The sequence below is a fragment of the Homalodisca vitripennis genome, chromosome 3 (assembly GCF_021130785.1).
Source record: "Homalodisca vitripennis isolate AUS2020 chromosome 3, UT_GWSS_2.1, whole genome shotgun sequence".
Lineage (NCBI taxonomy): Eukaryota > Metazoa > Arthropoda > Insecta > Hemiptera > Cicadellidae > Homalodisca > Homalodisca vitripennis.
This window is the reverse complement of record NC_060209.1, coordinates 127570337-127590798: the sequence shown is the minus strand read 5'-3', so window position 1 is coordinate 127590798 and position 20462 is coordinate 127570337. Positions and strand designations below refer to the sequence as shown.

The 20462-nt window shown below is 32.4% G+C and overlaps 1 protein-coding gene across 1 annotated transcript in view; it reads left to right on the top strand.

The window, feature by feature from the left end:
• The window catches only part of LOC124357498 (fat-like cadherin-related tumor suppressor homolog), a 107479-nt gene that overhangs the window by 20597 nt on the left and 66420 nt on the right, over nucleotides 1-20462 (top strand). Inside the window, exons 2-12 of the mRNA XM_046809351.1 lie at nucleotides 469-575; nucleotides 1512-1719; nucleotides 3307-3368; nucleotides 4243-4398; nucleotides 8368-8520; nucleotides 12754-12961; nucleotides 15929-16068; nucleotides 16911-17152; nucleotides 18977-19221; nucleotides 19594-19780; nucleotides 19911-20139. Of these exons, the coding sequence (XP_046665307.1) occupies nucleotides 469-575; nucleotides 1512-1719; nucleotides 3307-3368; nucleotides 4243-4398; nucleotides 8368-8520; nucleotides 12754-12961; nucleotides 15929-16068; nucleotides 16911-17152; nucleotides 18977-19221; nucleotides 19594-19780; nucleotides 19911-20139 (1937 nt within the window). The remainder of the gene's footprint in view (nucleotides 1-468; nucleotides 576-1511; nucleotides 1720-3306; nucleotides 3369-4242; nucleotides 4399-8367; nucleotides 8521-12753; nucleotides 12962-15928; nucleotides 16069-16910; nucleotides 17153-18976; nucleotides 19222-19593; nucleotides 19781-19910; nucleotides 20140-20462) is intronic.

The window sequence follows — 20462 nt, the reverse complement described above, 5'->3', positions numbered from 1 at the left end:
ATTATTATGCAGTTTTGTAAAAATATATGCCTTACCTGAGTTATATAAAATGTATGGTTTATAAAACAGCATTTGTTTTTATTATTCAAATACTTTACACCTATTAACTTAATTATGCATGTATAAAATATATATTTCATTATATTTATTAAGGTTATCAGTTTCATATCGAAGTGAATTTGAAAATAAGTTGAATGTAAACTTTGAAATGTGTTTATGTGTTAAACTTATATATTTCTAGTGGTAGTGATGTGTTTGCATGAGTAGAGATTATATGTTTACCTTTTTTCTCAATTTAAGTCTAATGAATATTAATAAATACTAGCCGTATGATTTATAAGGTCAACTGAATGAATTATAAAAATGAATTCATGTGGCTTTTAAATTAGTATGATGATTTGAGTGTGCTATTTGGCCATAACAATTCAATTTCACGTTTGATGTATTAACCAACATTCCTTGTTGCAGGAGTAATTAGAACGATCTCCACGCTAGACGCAGAGTCTGAGAGCCACTTCTGGTTGACTGTGTTTGCACAGGATCATGGGATGGTGCCACTTCGAGCACGCCTTGAGGTAAGGTGCATGTTAGTCCTTTATTTATAACACAGAGACTGAAATTTAAATTAGCCCTGATTGTATTGTTGAGTCTTACAGTCCTTAATATTACACTTATAACGCTAGGTTTTAATGGTTCTAGTCCTCATCAAAATACTTTGGACACACTGTACACACTTATACAGATCAGGGGTCAAAAGCCAATTTACAATGTACAAAATACATTCTAATTGAGTCAGCACGGTAAATAAATAAATCGATATTCAACCATGATAGCTTAGGGGATAAAATATATTAAACAAAATTTTGTCTTTAATTATTATACTTATTAAATGTTTTATTAAAAAAAAATGCACATATAAACTGTGTCTGTTGTAATCAAACGGCCGATCTTTTAACTAAAAGCATGAATTTTTGTTTATTTTTATGTTATATTGTGAAACTGGCATTTCTGTGTTCGATGATTGATTATTAGGATATCAGGCTAAGGAAAATGTGATCTGAGAAAAGACTTGTTGTTAAAACATTTTAATTACACCAGCATGCTCCAATTTCGATTTCTATCAAAATGTTGCGCGGCTGACGATCGATTTATTTATAATAGGAGAATTCCTCTGTAAATTCTACGAAAAACTAAGTTGTACGCTTATCTAATGCACAATGGTGTCAGCTCCTAAACTACATTAACACTTGGTGTTTCAATGTTAAACTTTGTAGTGTGATTGAAGAATGTCATTAAAGGGATTGTGTTAGCATCACTTTTACATGAGTCGAAAAATGTAAAAGATATTTTTTACCCAGACCCCTGTAATATTTATTTCACGGAACAGAATTGATATCAAGTGTAATAAATTATACTTTGTGCTGTCTGTTGTACTTGTTGATCCTTGAAGCCACCTTCATAACGCTACCAATTTGATAAGTGGCAATGTCTTGTTGCACATTTCTGCGCAGGTATATGTCTCAGTAACAAATTTAAACGACAACATACCTCTGACTACGGAGCCTGTGTATTACCCCCACGTCCAGGAAAATTCGCCAGCTGGAACTTCCATCCTACAGATCACCGCAGAAGATGCTGACCTTGACCCTAATCAGAGGATAACTTTCAACATCACGGCCGGCAACGTAGAAGGATTTTTCGATATTGACTCTAAAACAGGTTTGGTTTTTCAAATAATTGTACACTAGTAAACTATTTTTACGGAATCTAAATTTGAAATGGCTTAAGAAAATTAAATGTTATATATAATTATAAAAGAAACAGTCCAAAGTTCAATTATAGTGTTCTATCAGTACAGTTTAAAATGAGTATGTTATTCAACAATAATTACATTTAATAAGGTTGTCCAACATGAACTATTTTCCCCTTATTATAAAGCGTTTGTCTTTATGTTTTGTAATTTTACATGTTCTTTGTTTGACTTTTACATACACTAAAAACTTTCATTGTCCTAATATATGAAATATTTGTTATAAAATATTTATTGTAGTGATAAAATGCTTTATTTTTAAGTAGTTCATGGATGAATTTTCAGAAAACATATTTTAGTCCTAAGGGTATTAACTCATTCCTACTGAAATAAATAGACAAGATAATTTAGTTAAAAATAAATCAAGTAAGCCTTTCTTTTGTTTCGTTAATTATTGGACACGAAACACAATCAAATACGAATTATGAAGTGAACTAGAACTAAAAGATTGGATTGTATTAGTACAATTTCCCTCTGTCCAAAATTCCAGCACTACAAAATGGAAAATTCTACAATATTCATTATTCTTGTTTATTAGTTTTTTATTCCGAAAGAGCTCTGTTACCAAACCACACTGCATGTTTTGGAGGCTTTACATTTTATATAGAACTTTTACTACGAGTATATACCATGTAATATCCTTCTAATCGTCTAATTAACAACTTTTCGTGTAAACGTGGATGTTTTAAGTAGTTATGAAAGTTTCAATAATGTAATGCATTAAATTTACTATGGTAGATATACAAAACATGCATATTACTTACATTATTCTGTATATATTAGTACTATATGCACACTCGAGACTAAAATACCCTTATAATTCTAAACTTTAATTGTAAGTACAAATTGTATTCGTGATGTCTGCTTATTACATGGATTCCCATTACAGACCAGGCTGAATGTGAACTGACTATGCAGGCTTATCTGGCGGAGATCATTTTGTAATTGGCAATTAAAAATGTAATCTCCGTAATGACATCCTGTTTCAGCCATTAGGCGCTCCAGCTGAAATTACCAATGTACTAAAACCGTTTGTTCTTAGTAAGTTTATGAATGTATAAAAAGTTTAGCTAATTGCCAATAAAAATCGTAGCAGCTTTTAATTTTTTGTCATTATCTTAAAGGCTTTCTGTATAAAAAATTAAACTTTGGAACATGTGCAATCTACCGAGAAAACCAGCATGGAAATTACGACCTTTACTCATGGAGTTGAGTAGTTTTAAATTTGACATGTTCAAAAAATGTATTATTCATTAGTTTCATGATCACTTATTGAAGTGTACTTAGTATAAGTATACTTATACTCTGCGCTCCATTGCTATTCGGCAACTTTCCTATTTCTGCAACCGAGTTCTATGGTTATTTCGGGTTATAGGATCAAAATAGTCACCATGAACACTAAACTTGTGTAAGGTCTGCGAGGACATCAAATGAAGTTCTGAAAGGTAAATAGGGCATGGCCCTTACTAATAACATTTTTGTCTGTTTTTTTATAGGAATTCTGTCTACAACGAGAAATAAAATCGACAGGGAATACCAGGCAGAACATGACATTGAGGTAAGAGATTTTTTTAATTAGACACAGACACATTTTATCAATATTACTTTTATTAGCTTGTCATCGTAAATGTTTAATAGAGTATGAATGTTTTAAGTTCCTACATTTATTTATTTACTCATGTTATAATGTTTACTTATTGAGTTAAGAGACGTTTTGCAAAGTTCACTGTCCCTATTTGACGATTTTTGAGTGTATGATGACCTTAATCTAAATGTTTTAAATTCTTACATTGAAATAACCTAGCAATAAGCTTGATGCATTACTTGGTCTTAAAGAGTTTTTTAATTTTAAATACAACGAAAAGTTACATGATTATTTATCGGTATATTGAGCCGTTTCACCGTGGTATTTAAAGTGTGCTAATTTCATTATTCCACGTACAGGCACCACAACGGACTAACCATCATTCAAGATTTCTATTTCTTCAGACATTCTACTTATTCTATAATACCTTTTACATTTAAATACATATTTGGCAAAGTATTAATTCATAAATAATTTAACGTTAATGTTTTAAAAATAAATTTCACTTATATTAATGCAAATTTTGACAAACATAAACACTGTGTACATAAATTGGTAAAGAAGCTTGTCGGATTTGCTGATATGCGAATATTGAGATGATGAACGCGAAGTCACGATTCCAGTTTTCAAGACAGGAGACTTTGCAAGAGATGAGCAACTCTAAACTTTATATACTTCACGTAACAACCTTAACTGAGAGATGTTGTATGCGTTATCTTCTCGGGTAGAAAGGCTTTCACATCCTCATCACACTTGGAGGCGCTGGCTCACCAATTCTTTTAAATAGATGTGTAGATCTTATACAATTTCGTTTATATGTATAATAAGAAGACAATATTTGTTTCAGATAACGGTCTGTGACAACGGCAATCCTCCTCTCTCGTCTACCACCAGAGTTGTAGTTATTGTAGATGACGTGAACGACAACCCACCGCAGTTTGAGCAATCCTTCTACCATGTGGCACTACCACAAAACACCCGTCACAAACAGTCAGTGTTCCAGGTGAATGTTGGTTATTAGATAATTATTATTATTTATGATAGTAACCGAATAGTCTGCACGGAAAGGATGATTAGCAAACATAGTAAACGGTGTAAAAGTTGTTTTGCGCAGTACACAGTACTATACGTTTGTCTATATAACGTAACTTTTGGGTAATAAGATTACATAAAATTTATAATCGTAATTAACATGACTTTATAATATCTTCAATATTTGTGCGTAACATTTTGGAATATACATTCCATGGCTCCCACCATAATCATGTGGTATTTGTTCAAACACCTGTTGGATTTCCCAGACAAGTGTTTTTGACTTTGATTTATAAACCTGTTAGTTGGCACAACTCCGAGAAAAAAACAAATGGTTTGAGGTTAGGGGTTTTTCAGTAGGCAAAAACTAAATCCTATCATCTTGTTTGGAAAAGTTCAAGAAGACAAACTCGAACGCCTACGTGAAAGTGTACCGGTGATCCATCATTAAATTCTCTCATTTTCTTCACATTCAGAAACAACCTTCCAGCATAATATTTTGACATTCCTGTGTATTTAACTCTATTGTTTGTTTGGCGAAACAGATATTGTCTAACGGAATATTTCTTTGTAATAATACACCATATACTGTTTTCCTGATCGCGACTGCATTTTTAAATTTTTTATGCCGGCTTATTCTCAACCCAGCAGACAGTTTGTCTGTTTGATATTCATCAACATGAAGAAACAAACAAACCATAAAAAGAAACATTTTTCTCAAACTCACATCTCTTCTGCCCACTCCAACGTGTTTTACTGATCTGCATTGGGCAGTCATAATCTTAAAAATAGGTTAGTTGTCCAGGATTGAATATTCAGCTCTTTGAACACTAGGAAAGAATAGAATGTTAAATTCCTTTCTCGGACCGCTTACTAGAGAGATGTTTTATGAATGATTTTCAAAATGTTCATAATAGTGTTGATTATTTTCATTACACAGGAAAGAGCTTTCAGCAGGAATACTATCTGAAACACTGGCTGAAGTTAACAACTTTTTGTGATAGTTTGTAACTGTCTATGGGACTACAATAATCATTCCGACGATTTTCTACTATCCAGTATCGTAGAACGTAATCAAATAATTGATTTCTAAACTTCGCATCCAGAGGCGGATATGAAGATTTGCCACCCCTGGGATATCCACGATTTGCCGATCTACTCCCCCACCATCAACAATGTAGGCTTACCTTTGTACCGCGTTGGGTCAACGCGACGTCTCAGCCTGGTCGTTGCGAGGCGGCCACGCTAAGCTTGTAATACAACTCAAATAAAATATGTTGAAATGTCAACATTGGAGTTAAGCTTCTTATAGATGCAGTTATTGATTTTACCGTAAAATATGGGTTTTTACCACAACATTTATCAACTGCCAAATACTTAAAAATTCATAAAAAGGAAGTCGAAAGATTTCTGTTGGATTAAGGACAGTAAAATTAAAGAAGATATATTTATGAATAACAATACAATAATTTGAATCTGATTTTAATAATACTTAGATTTAGGTAATCGGAAATGTATTATTTTGTCATTTGTACATATTTAATTAGAAATTTAATTAAAAAGAAAACGGGGAAAAATTTAATTCTGGATAAGAATGAATTGAGTTGTAATTGTTATAATGTTAAATTAAACTATTAAATATTACGAATGCAATGTAAATTAATCACACAACACAAATCAAAAGTTCAGCCTAACAAATAAATGAAGCGTATTTTCCTAATTTTTCTATCTAATGTCATGTACAAATTTTCCTACCCGCTAAGCAGTAAATCGTATTAAAAATAATAAATATTAATTACAATAAGTATATAAAAGAGATACATATATTCTACCAGATACGATCTATCCAATGACTGTAACAAATTCCCCTAAACGTGACATTAAAAAAGAAACGTTTTCTTATTTTACACAACTTTGCTTGATTATAGTTCCATGGTTGAGTGATTGAGAAAACGATACACACAAATAACCTATAAAATCAGAGTAAAATCCCAACTCAAACTGAACTGATTTTGGAACAGCGGCGGCGCATGGCGCTTGGTGGTTGGCACCGCGGATCAGTTAGTGGGAGAGGCGGCACCTGGCCTGACGGCGCCGGCGGGCTCGGCAACTTCAAACGATACCTTCAAGTCCCAGAGGCCCAGAGCTATCGGCTGACTACTTGCGGGCGAATACTGTCGCGTCCCATATTTCATTAATGTTAGGACTACAAAATAAATGGAATATATATTAAGTGAATGATTGTTTAAACAATTCCAATTTACAAATTGTTATGTATACAAATTTATTACAAGTAACTTTTTTCACATACTTTTAATTAAACTTTGCAATAATTAATTATTTTAATATTTTACCAAAATTTACCGCCCCCGTGAATTCTGCCGCCCTGGGCTATAGTCCATTCAGCCCTTATGTCAATCCAGCCCTGTTCGCATCACTATACACTTTTCAAGCATTCCTCAATATTTCCCACTATAATGTAAGCTCAATTAGTCATCCACAATAAATAATCATAAATGGTATAGGTTGACTCCTTATAAGTTGTTTTTGTAATTTTTGTTTAAGCATAAACTTTCAATACAGTAACTAGCCTAATACTCAGTAGATTTTTAATTACCCTATATGAATAAATATATTTTCATCGCTCCTATAAAAAAGGAAAATTCAGAAATATTTCCTATTATAATTTTAAATTCGTCGAGAGAAAGTTTAATATATTGGATTAGTTCATCATATGTCATACCTAATCAATGAATGTCTTTTTATGCACAATTGATTAAAATAAATAAAAACAAAAATTGAAATTTTGACAACGTACTGTATTAGTCTTTAAAATCCACTAGGTACAGTACATATTGTCTTCTAGAGGTTATGTGATTAGCAAAGAATCAATACAGGCATTTAGAGTGGCTCTCTGCATCGATGTATGTATAGTTTACCTTCTTGCAAATAATCGCCTAGACAATGTATTCTTAGATGGGAAAGGTTTAATCCAGTACTTACTTGTTATAGTGGTTGTAAGAGTATTAGGATATTATTCTGTAGTAATGAATTGTTAATGGTGCAGAGTGAAGACGAGTCTAGTAGTAGTAGTCTACATTCTGACACGTCTTCGGACCAAAGTGCATGGGATAAACCGTACTTGGGCGAGCCTTTCATGCGGGTAAATAACTGTGTAAATAACTCTATGTTTCCATGTTTCTAAACTTTGTTTATTGTTTTATTCAGTGTTGAAGCTATTCATGTAACTGATATTCTTCACTACTACACCTATACAACACAGTAGGAAATAACTTTACACTATATGACACAAAGGTACATAAGTTTGTATTAAGTTACACATTTCCGCAGGGCATGAATGCTTTGTCTTCGATTACTTGGTAGTTTTTCTAAGTGTGTTCTATTGAATGTTTATGTTTGTATTTCCGTTACAAAGTTGTTGTTGTTAAGTTATAAAGTGGGTGGCTGTTTAATGTTTGTTTTTAAGAATTCTAACACAATTCCTCCAATTTTATATACTTATTATAATGTTATATACCACATTTCAGATTATCAATCGTAAAATTAATGGTATGTAACAGATGTACTAAGTAGACTTGGAATTTTGTTTTCATTGAATAAAATTGAAATTGCTTTATTTTTATTTACTTTCCTAAAAAAGTAATCAAACTAGGGTAAGTGTTTTTTTAAATCCGTTATGGTAGTATAACTGTACATAATTAAATATTTCACTTCATCAGATAAGAAAATGTTTACAATAAGTACGATTTTATAAATTAATACATACTAAAACTCTTTCTTGCTTTAACAACTATAAACGATTTAATCCAAATAAGGAGAAACTTTTCTTTATAAATATTAGAATTGGTTATTAATAGATGGTGGAATATCGGAATATTTAATTTAGGAGTATTTATTTGAAATCTATTTATTTTTTTAGGTTTTAGCTACAGACAAAGACACAGGAAAGAACGCAGACATAGAGTACAGCATCAAGGCTGGCCGTGGCAAGGGGCGTTTCAACATCCACCCAGAGAAAGGAGTGATATATTCTCATAAAATGTTCTCGGCAGGTCAAGAATTTGACTTGGTGGTAAGGTTTCCTTTATCTTATCTAAAGATATATTTAGAGTGTAATATAAAACAATGTTTAAGTTACCAGTAAATTCTTTTAAAAGATAGGACAGCTTATGAAAATTAAATATTTGTAATTATACAATTATATTCAAGATATATAAAGCAAATGACAAAACCGTTTTCAATAAATATTTTATTAAACGATTCAAAAACTTACTACGCACATAATAGCGCTCAGAAATATGAATGAGGCTTAAATATTTTAAGAGAAGCAGGTATGAAACAAACAAGCTCATTAATAATGATTCCTTCAAAATTACAAATTATATAAATATGGAAAATAAATTGAATATGTTAATTCATTATAATTTATGGGCTTAAGTTTTTAACCACCTTAGACCACTAGTGTGGAATTAAAGCAAAAGCAATGTTCCAGACCAATATCCCCGTAAATTTTAGTTCATTTAACTTATTAAGCTGTGTTTAGGAAATATCTTCTAAAACACAACCTTAAAATCTCAATGAGATTACATTTTCTTATCAGAAAATAATGTTAGTACTTTATTACAAAAGATATTCTTCCAATTTTGTGTTTGAAATGTACAGTTTTAAGTGCAACTCCTTTGAGTTGTCTTACATTCAATATAAAGTAAATTATATAGAATACGAGAATATTTAAACTACCACCATGTTATTATTTAGAAGAAGTTAAAATTATATTTTGATTATATCTCAAGAAACACTTGTTTAGAGCATCATAGCCGCCAAGGGATGAAAGTGCTATATATCAATACTTAATGCACAGTAGCTTATGTATATATTATCAATACTCAAAAGCTAAAGTGCCCAAGTTTAAGAACATATTCAAGACATTCTTAAATCGTTGTAACCAAAATTTGGTATATATATACACTATGGTATTATTATATAAATATAATCAGAAACGAATTTAGCTGTATAAGATACACAAAACAAGTAAATGAAATTTGATGTGAATAAATAATATATATCATTGATTATACTGTTATTTGAAGTAGCATAGTATATATTTTCAGTACTCAAAGCTCCTTGTTTCTTTTCTTAGGGGCATGTTGCCCTCTATGGCCCGTGAAGAACAATTGAACGTTCTCGCCCGTAAGGTATACTCTGTTTAACTATAATAAGACGGGTCATCGCGACACCCTTTGAGGATGTCTTTTCATTTTTCTTGGCCTTGGAGGCATCTCTGAATATCTTGTTGACAAATATTCTACTAGGTTTCCATTTCTAAAACAAAAGTTTACAAATCTGCTGTGTTTAGTCATCTAGCATCTCTGCGATTAATTGGCACAACAATGTTTAGAAAATATGTACCTAATCGGTTTGTAATAAATACATTGGAGATGGGCAATAAAACATCAGGGTATTGTGTTTTATCGCACATAATTATAGTGTTATCGAAATTGTATTAATATTAAGTCTTTTTGTTGTACTGTGAGCCATTTTTCAACTAATGTTTCAAGTAAGGATTGCATGTGATCGTGAGAATCGGAGAACTATGATTTCTGAAGTGGCATAAAGAGGTCTAAAGATTACTGAATAATCCATGGTATCATACAAAACATAACATAATATAATCGTGATATTTAAAATACCACTATCTTAGAGTTCAAAATATTTTTAAATATATGATGTTGAGCGGCTAAACTAAAAACAATAAATAATTTTCAAATTATGTTGCTTTTCATTCACTAGTGATTTTATTAAATAATAAAAGTACACCAAACCACGAGTCGTAACGGGCTTCGTTGATAGACTGACACACAATCATACGGAAAATACAAGTTTTATAATCTTTGGAAGACATCAGAGAAATTGTGTCAGCTTCTGATTGATAGGCTTCATGGTGATCGGTTCAATTACGTGCTTGAACATGCGTCACCATTGAACCCATTCTTGGCTATGTATAAATTAAATCTTATGCACAATTTAAAAGTTACATACTACATTTTTCTGAAGATATCTTGTCAGTAGACACATACAAATTTTTCTTCGTGAAGTAACTTTCATGACGTTTTATGAGTGTTTAGATAGTAAAAAATGCCTATGAGCTAGACAAAATACAGTACTAAAACGCAAGAGGGCGCTGAAACCAAATCTTTTCATTTTTATCTACTTTTCCTCTATTTAATTATTTTAACTCCATAAATGATAGTTGCAAATTAAAATATGATATAATTAAACCCACTTTATCTAAAACAAAGCTTTTTTGCTATTTTCTTGTTCTGTTTATGGTTACTAATGATACAAATGAAAACATATTCGCTACCGATTATAGAAACCCCAAGCACAAGCATTAAACAGTTGCCGGTTGAGGCTATATATTAGCATATTAAAGCATTGAATGAGCTATATAGGTAAAATAGTTTTACACAATTTTCATTTATAGAACACATTTTCAAAAACAAATTACTCTCCTTTTTATTAACATTTTCATTTTTCATATATCATCAAAGAATAGCTCTTCTTATATTAAACTATATCATGCATTTTGAATACATATCACTTTTTGAAAGCTAACAAAAGAAATTGCAAACGAAAATGCATAAATCTGTTTTGTGTTTTTATTAGTAGACGAATACAGATTTATATACTCATTTTTATTGAATACTATGATTTTAAGACGTCATCAGAATTATAATCGGTTATGACCGTTATTATGATAACCATTTAATAATGTGTGTAGTATTAAAATCTAAAAGTTATAATTCTAAACATTTTAACAGTATATGTGATTTTATGAAACAAAATTGTTATTGGGTAACTAACTTTATTTAATTGCCAATAACTTTTATAACAAAAAATTGAAGCTAATCAAGTAACAATGGTAGACATACTAATTATCAGCTTTATATGTTGTAATATATGTGTAAAAATATAGTTAGATAAAATTTAGTGTCCAGGTAAATATAGTTTTTTATGTCTCACGTATGACTAAATATCGTTATAATGTTTAGTAAATACCCAACAAATGAACGTTAATATGCTTCTGTGTTTAATTTCCTTGTATGTAACAGCATAGTAAAAAGTATTTACTCATAAAGAATGTTTAAAATTATTTTGTTTTCCTTTACTTTACAAGTATATTTTTGTGAGCAATGCATAACATGTAGTAACTTTATATAGATCAAAGTAAAATGAAACTGTTTTGTAATGTACCTTGATGCGAGCTAAGGGACGCGGAGTGTCATGGTAATCGCGCAGTTCTACCGCAGTAAAAACGCCTCCGGCCGAGAGTTTTGACGCCAATACAACAATGTACCCTTGTTTTGCGAAACAGTAAGTGTTTGTTAAAGGTTGCTTGTTTACTGTTTGCCAATGGCAACACGGTCTTTATAGCTGAGACCCTTGTTATGAAATTGCAAGTAAAGTTATGGCTTTTGGTCAAAGCGTTGTAACATTTGACAAGTAGCTTCAAAGTAAGAAGAGTTTGGTATTAACATACTTATACATACTTGTACCAGAAAAGTGGCAGGAGTATACAATTTTTCTATTGTATGATTGTATAATATTGTATTTTTCTATATATGAATATATATTTTTATATATTTCTATATATTTTTCTATATTTTTGTATATGATTGTTTATAAATATATCTTTAAATTGAAAACAAAATATTTTCATTTAATTTCCCTCACATTTTTGAGTCAAGGCTTGTGGGAAAGAAAAAGTGTTAATAATTTTCTTACACCAAGCAAATATTATTTTAAGCTCAGCAGTGCCTCTTTGACAACTTTCGAAGGGTTGAAAATTAATTTTCAAACGTGCTGTGAAATACAAGCAAATTTTTAACGTGTCTTTCTCGTGTGCATATAGATAGTATACAGATTATGGATGTAGTTCACATGCTACTTGACAATGCCTTTGATAATACCTCTGAGACAGAACCGATATCCATTGTTAATGTACTTGACAGCATACATGTCATGGTTCAAGACAATAATAACTGGCCAAGTATCTCTCCACAACTATATCCGATCACATCGATATGAAGGTGTAAAATGGCATTTTATTTTTTTAATATAAAATGAGTTTCATTACAGTTATGTAGATATAGTTGTTAAATATATATGCTCATCCTTGTGGTAGTTGTAACATTAGACAGTTTGCTGTTTTGTTTCAATATTTGGTTATCAATTGCTTGCATGTTTATAATTCCAACTTTAAATGAAACCAGCTAGACATTTAATGTGTTTATATGTGCCTAAGGTGAAAGCTACTGACCACGGATTTCCTAACAAAAGCTCCACGGCTCGAATCGCTATCCACGTTGTTGCTGTGCCCGACGCTAAAACCCCGCCGTTCATCAAACTGAAGCAACAGAAGGTGGAAGTGACAGAGGCAGACCCTGTGGGCTTCCTTGTGGCTCTGATCCAAGCTACAGATGAGAACGACTATCTATGGTTTAAGATTGTGGGTGGGTTTACTGAGATTATTAATGCTTTAATAACATTGTAAAAGCTGAAAATGGCACTGATAAAAATGTAACTGTAATAAATCACTCTATTTAAGGCTATATCAGTACCTGTAAATTGTGTTTTGAGTTAAATTCAATACCTTTTAAACGTTATGATGAGAGGAATATATATCCAAACCGATATTTATATTAACCATGTAAATTAGGAAAAATTTTTAAATATTTCAATCTTTATTATTTCAGCAACCCTCCGTCATGATATCTATTTTGACGTCCAAGATTCCCACCGTCGCCCGATAATGCCGGCGTGGCCCGTCCACATCTTGCTCGGCTACATAGTCCACGCCATGCACTTTTTAATTTGCTTTAAATTCATTTATTATGTATTTAAACCCAACAGAAAAGTTTTTTTTTAACGAAAACATTATCCAAACAGCTTAGTAACTTATTACTCATTATAATTTTTCGATTACATTTTCATATATAAAACTCTTGTTTAATAGTTAAGAAAGTAAATCAGCACAATGGATCGTCAAATTTTTAAAATTAGTTTAAAATGCGCAAGATCAAGATTCCAACTTTATAGAAATAGTTCTCAGGAAAGGGCATTAATTTTATGTCCTATTGGGGACTCTTGATCAGAAATTTAAAATCGTCTTAAAAATCGGAGAGAATACGTGTCACAATCGCGTAGAGAGAGAGAGAGAGAGAGAGAGAGAGAGAGAGAGAGAGAGAGAGAGAGAGAGAGAGAGAGAGAGAGAGAGAGAGAGAGAGAGAGAGAGAGAGAGAGAGAGAGAGAGAGAGAGAGAGAGAGAGAGAGAGAGAGAGAGAGAGAGAGAGAGAGAGGGAGGGAGGGAGGGAGAGAGAGAGAGTCTAGTATAGAGCGTTCGCAGCGGCTTACTGTAAAAAAGCCCACCCGCGAAAGTCGAGTACTGAGCGCTACTCCGCCTTTAAGAGCAAAATATTAAAAATATACTAGCTCGCGCTAGGGAATCGAGATCTGAGCGTTCCTAACGATTTCAAGATCACACAGCTAGACGTCTACAATTATATTTTCGAAATCGAGTTGTAGCTTACAGTTACAGATTGGCTTTCAGATACCATCCACAGATTGATTGTCCTTAAGTGCTTTCCGTTCAAATATAAACCATGAATAAGATCTGCTCTAAGTGTTCTGCAAAAAAGTACCGATGAACCTAATAGTATGTGCTGTGCTTCTAGAAAGGTTAGTTTGCCCAATATTCAGGAGCCCCCACTGCCTATCAAAATTCTTTTGAGGAATAATCACTCATATCTGAAAATTTTTAATCCACATACGTAGGTATAAACATTTTTTTTCAAATTACTTCATTTGGCGTGAAATAAATTACACATGAGATAAAATCTGTACGCCCAATTTTAAAATAAAGAGACAAATATAGTATTTTATAGATAGTATTGTATCATTATCAGGCCAAAATCCACAATACTTGCAGATATATTTCATTTCAGACCCAAATCTACCATCGTAGCGGTCAAACGTTGCTCCAAAGCTGAAGGTTACTATTATTAACGAACTATACATAATATTCATCATCATTAACTAATTGCAAATATATCTGGAAGAAAAATATTAATACTGATCGTAGTATTATGTCTTTGCTTCACATTTTATTTCCAAATTTAAACTTCTCTCAGTAAGCAACTAGGGCAATATGTTGACGCTTATGATTTCATTGTTAAATTCAACAATACTTTATATACAGACAATTTACTTCCAACCCATCACTTTTGATTTCAAGATTCACCAATTTCACTTACAATATAGTTAAATAATTGAACAATAGGTTCACACAGAAGACATAGGCCTTAAATAAGCTTCCTTTTAAATTCTGTCGTAACAATTTTCTTTAGTTTGTAATTTTTCATAAAGTTTCTTTTTAGTTTGCTGGATCTGTTTAATCCAATAAACTATAATTTATTTATTATAATTTAATTGTAATTCGTCTCATAAGTAGTTGATAATGAGCTTTATATTAAAATCCAGTTACTTTTTAATTGTTAATTCTGTAACATAAAATTGTATATAAAAGTTAATACTTTCATCTCAGAATGAATATGCATTATTATTATTGTAAAAAGGAATAAACCAGATAAATGAAGATACACTAGCATGCCACGGTTTTAATACAGGTAAAGTACAATAAAAGGATCCGAGAACGAGCTGACTCAGTATTATGATGTGAACTGTGGAATGGGGTGAGGCGATAGTGAATGACGGATAGCAGGGTGAGGGGTTACCGCATACATAACCAGCCCTTTGACCGCTGGTTCGGTCACCGCTCCGCTGTTCTCTTATCTTTGATCATAATTTCAGGGTTGATTATGAAATTTTGAAACCATTCAGTAGTTTTGCAGTAACGCATCAGTTATTTCCCATAACAACAAGTACTGTGTTCATTTCATCATTACTTCAGACGTCCTCATTTGATTCCCATAATGACAATTTTATAACCACGGCTTTTAAATACATTACAATAGTTCTTTCATTGCTTATAGTTTTAATATGCGCGTAATATATCAACAGGATTATTCTTAATGTATCAAACGTGGAATATGCATTTTTAGGTATTACGAAAGAGGTTCTATTGAATAATCTTCATGTCTTTTCATGATGAAACAATCATGGACTTCCACAGATGTCTGTGAATGTACATGAACGTGCAAATCAACACTAAATGTCGGTGGATTTGTATTGGATGTGTCATTTACCCGCTGTTTTCCTCCTAGTTGCAGCAGTTTACGTCAACAGCACATATAGTTTACCTAAACTCAGATGTTTCAAGATAATCTGCGGGGATACTACCAATACTTCCACGGACGTTCATGGAAACCACAGATTTGTTTTTAAGAGGATACTAAGTACCTTTACGTTTATTATATTATATGGTATCTTGTTTTAAAGTATATGTGTCTTGGAATTTCCAGAAGGTGATCCACAAGGTGATTTTTTGATGGGAGGAGATCCAGGCAGTGTGTTACTCGCCAATCAGTTGGATTGTGAGCTTCGACCCGAGTATAATCTGACTATTGCCGTAACCAATGGTCTCCACACGTCCTTCACTCAGGTATCTTGTTTTAAAGTACACGACGATTATATACTGCATCGAGATTAAATAAACATGAAATTTATTAAAATATTATGAAAAATATGATTATTAGAACATATGTAATTAACAATATAGGAGTAATTCAGATAAACGTTTTGTACAACAGACAACTTATGCCAAATTAAAAATCAATAACTTAACTTGGACTTTAGATATTCTACATTAATTTAGTACCAAATTTCAGCCTACTAGAAGTTACCTAAGTAAAAATTAATTATTTATCTACATTCTTGCATCATTTCAGCTCTATTAGTCATTTATTTTTTGAGGTATCAAGTGGGCAGACAGAAAAGTATTATACCAGTCCCCTAAGTGTTAGACTTTGATTGCGCTAAACATAATACGCAACTTATTTTTAATATCATGAAACCCATACTGTAAAATAATTATTTTTAAATTTGAAACAATTTGAATTCAAAATTTTGTAAGATATGCATCTTACTTAAAAACTAAGATGATGGAAAATCTGTTTTTTAATTCCACAAGAATCATTAGAAATATGAAACATAATTTATAAGAATGTTGTAACCTATCCCCTTCTAACAATACGTTAAGTATATATATTGTTTAATGGATGCATGTGAAAAATTACTGGATGAAATTATATGTTTAAATTTATTTCACGAACTAAATTCCTCAAAACTTTATTTTTTACAGAAAATATAAAAATCTTTATTAAATAATACATTATTATTTAAAAGTCCTAAGCATTTAAAAACGCTAAATATTCAGTAAATCTTGATTCCTAAAAGTACTTTCTCCATCCATTTGACAAATTTTAACAGTTATAACATGTACAGCTTCAAGTAAACGTCTTGGACATCAATGAGCACCGACCTCAGTTCAGCCTTCAGGAGTACATCGTAAACGTGTCGGAAAGTGTGACGGTCGGCCATCCTGTCGTAAACATAGAGGCTGGAGACGCGGATCTCGGAGACGAGGTGGTGTACGATCTCCACAACGCCCAGAACCCGGGTTCTCTATCACTGTTCCACATGGACCACGAGACGGGTGTTCTTACTGTCACCGGTCCTCTGGATAGGTCAGTTCCAGGTAGTCTAGATGTTTTATACGTTACCATACTTATTGTAGATATACGCTGTTTGACATAGTATGTATTAGATAGTAGATTTTCAGAAACACACTGGATTCAAAACATATTTATTTGTGTCAAACTTTTTCTAATGGAACCATGTAACGAATAATGAAAAACATTTAAAATCTAATAAATACACATATGATTTTTAAGGGATCATTTACAGATCATTTATAGGGATTATTTAATTTAGAAAAAATTATAGCAACGAAACCACACCATAAAGTTCTCATTTAAAAACTCATCGTGCGTTCTGTTTTGGTGAAATTATTGCAAGAAATTGTGCTGTATTGTAGAATTTTAGTTACGATTCATAAAATATATGTGTATTAATAACTACATAGCTTACAATAAAATAAAAATTACAGCTCATTCTAATAAACCAGACTAAAGCAGCACGGTATCATGAATAAATGCATATTATCCAGCTGCAAGTACATCATTAAGTTTACTTGTGAACACCGTGTTAGCATAGAAATATTGGGTTTTCTATAGTTAAATATTTAAATTTACTTCATTTCACATTTTCACAAAATTGGAGTGTACAATTTCGGTTTAATACTTTCTTTGCGCATAATGCAATTAAAATTAATTATATAGATAAAATTACCTTCAGAATACGTAATATTGCTTGTTATCCATCGATTATAGATTCAATTGTTTAAGTAAAGGCACTGGATTTACATTGATTAATCTGATATTCCATCAGTCTTACACTTATTTATTTTTGCTCATCTGTTCTGCGACTTTGTATTTATCTCACCACGAGAATTGCGTTATTTTTGATGGCTGCTTTCCATTCCTATTATAGTAAATTTTATAGTAATATATTGGACAACCAAAACGTGTTAATTGTGTTAATATAATTTACTCTTTTTATCTGAATACAATTTACACTGACAAGTGGTTGAATTCTTACGATGGCTTACTAGTTTATATTGTTGATTTCTACAAGGTATTTTATGAAGATACCCACTAATTGTGAGATACAACTCACCCTAATTACAAATCTTATTTTATTCTATAACGGATGGCAAAATTTCTTTATTTTGCTGGGAAATCCTAAACTCTGCCTCCTATACTGGGAACTCAAGAGGTATGTCACGAAACACATTCATGAGGGACGCGTAATGTCCTGTAGTAAAAATGCGCATTAGACAAATTTATCTGGAACTATACTGTGTCACACTATACAACCCTGTAATTGTGAACTACCAGTCACGATTAATTAGATGCCTTTTACTTGTATGAAAAGATGATCCCGAGTTATTTGTGTTACATTTTATATATAAAGCGAGGCCGATTCCTTTTTTAAGCCTTATTCTGCTTTTCCGCATTTCCTACGTGAGGATTATATCTAAGAGGTTAAGGTGGGGAGTCAATGCAGTACATATTTGACAGTAAAAGTGGAACAGTAATAGACGGGATTGGAACCTGCGTTATCTCTCACTCAGACTCCAAGTCTGACAACCTAGACCACTCGGCTCTCACATAACCATTGGCTTGGAACAGACGGATTCGTTTTAGAGACTAACAAAGGCTGAATTGGGGGCGTTTAATAATCCCACCCTTTGGCAGGGTCGAGTATAATATAATTAAAGGGGCTAGTGGAAATGTATGTCCTAGTTTGAAGTATTTGCAATCCGTACGCATCGTACGATAGCTTAAGTCTTTTAAAATTGAGTCTTCTTAAACTATACTTAATACATGGCATATCAAACATATTGATGTTTACGTCTAAATTATTTATCAATGCGTTTTGATCACCAGGGAGAACTCTGCAGAACATGTGCTGACAATAGTAGTGAAGGACCAAGGAACCCCAACGAAAAGGAACTTTGCTCGCCTTACAATCCTCGTTGACGACGCCAACAACCACGCTCCAGAATGGAGCCACAGGCTGATACAAGGATATGTCCTGGAGACTGCGGAACCCGGGACCACGGTCATTACCCTCTTAGCCACCGACAAGGATCATGGGGACAATGCTGTGATCCATTACACTTTGTTATCAGGTAGGAATTCTGTATTGTGAATTTTTATTTGTAGGAAACAAGAAGGGATTATCAGTTGCCTTTTCAGATACTTACCATTGATGTAAAAAGATACTTAATATTAAATAGCATGCTACTTCTAGCACTACATGCAGGCATCGTATCCAGGGAATGGGAAGAGTAAATATGGCTGAATAACTTTATAAACTATTTAATTACTTTATTTTGCAATACAATCAGAAGTATTTTATAATTTAAACCAGAGTACGTTGCGATACTAAACACAAGAAACGCACAAGAAATTTAAAGGTATTTGTCTAAAAGGGCAATAAGTATACTAGCAATGCAGTCTGTATTTGTTTAAAAATAATATTATGATTCTTTTGTTGGCAGGCAATATAGGCAATACATTTGATCTGCACCCGAGTCTAGGAACGCTTTCTCTAGCCGGCTCTGTTGACGGGGCTCGGCTAAGTGAATACATGCTAACAGTCCAAGCCACAGACTCCGGCAATCCTCCACTCTCCACCACTGTACCTGTCCACATTCTCGTCATCATTACCGACGAAACAGTGCCAAGGTATGTTACGGTAGTCATGCTCTAAAGCTTTGCATAATCATTAATTCAACTTCCGTAAAATGCATCCTCTATTATTTCAAATTGTGAATTAAATGTAAACGAATACGAGTTCTGCAATATTACATTTCAGATTCGCTCAGCGTTCCTTTACAGTGCAAATATACGAGAACGAACACGCAGGAACACTTGTGGAGCACCTAGATGTTAGAGCGTCTTCATCGTTGTTTTTTGAAATTACATCTGGAAACGAGAAAAGTGCCTTTACCATCAACCCCAGCACTGGGTCTGTGACTACCATCGAACCTTTGGACAGAGAGGATATAGACTTTTATAACTTGACCATTACTGCTACTAACTCTGTAAGTATAGATTATTACATTTCAATAATGATCAATTCTTAGTTTATTCAGTGCTGAATCCAATCATTGTAGTTTAATTAACCTTGCTATAACAAGTCATTTATTGGATCTTTTAGTAAAAACTGTGTATAAGTTCTAGTCTACAAACAATGATGGGCATACGGAGTATTTTTGTTTTTTTATGATTGAAACCATTCTACTAGATAAATTACACTCCAAATGGAAAGGTTATAGTGCATATATGTTCTAGTATACAAAAGATTAATATTGCGTGAATGATTATAATACAAACTTATAATGACGGGCATGTAAAAATATACTTC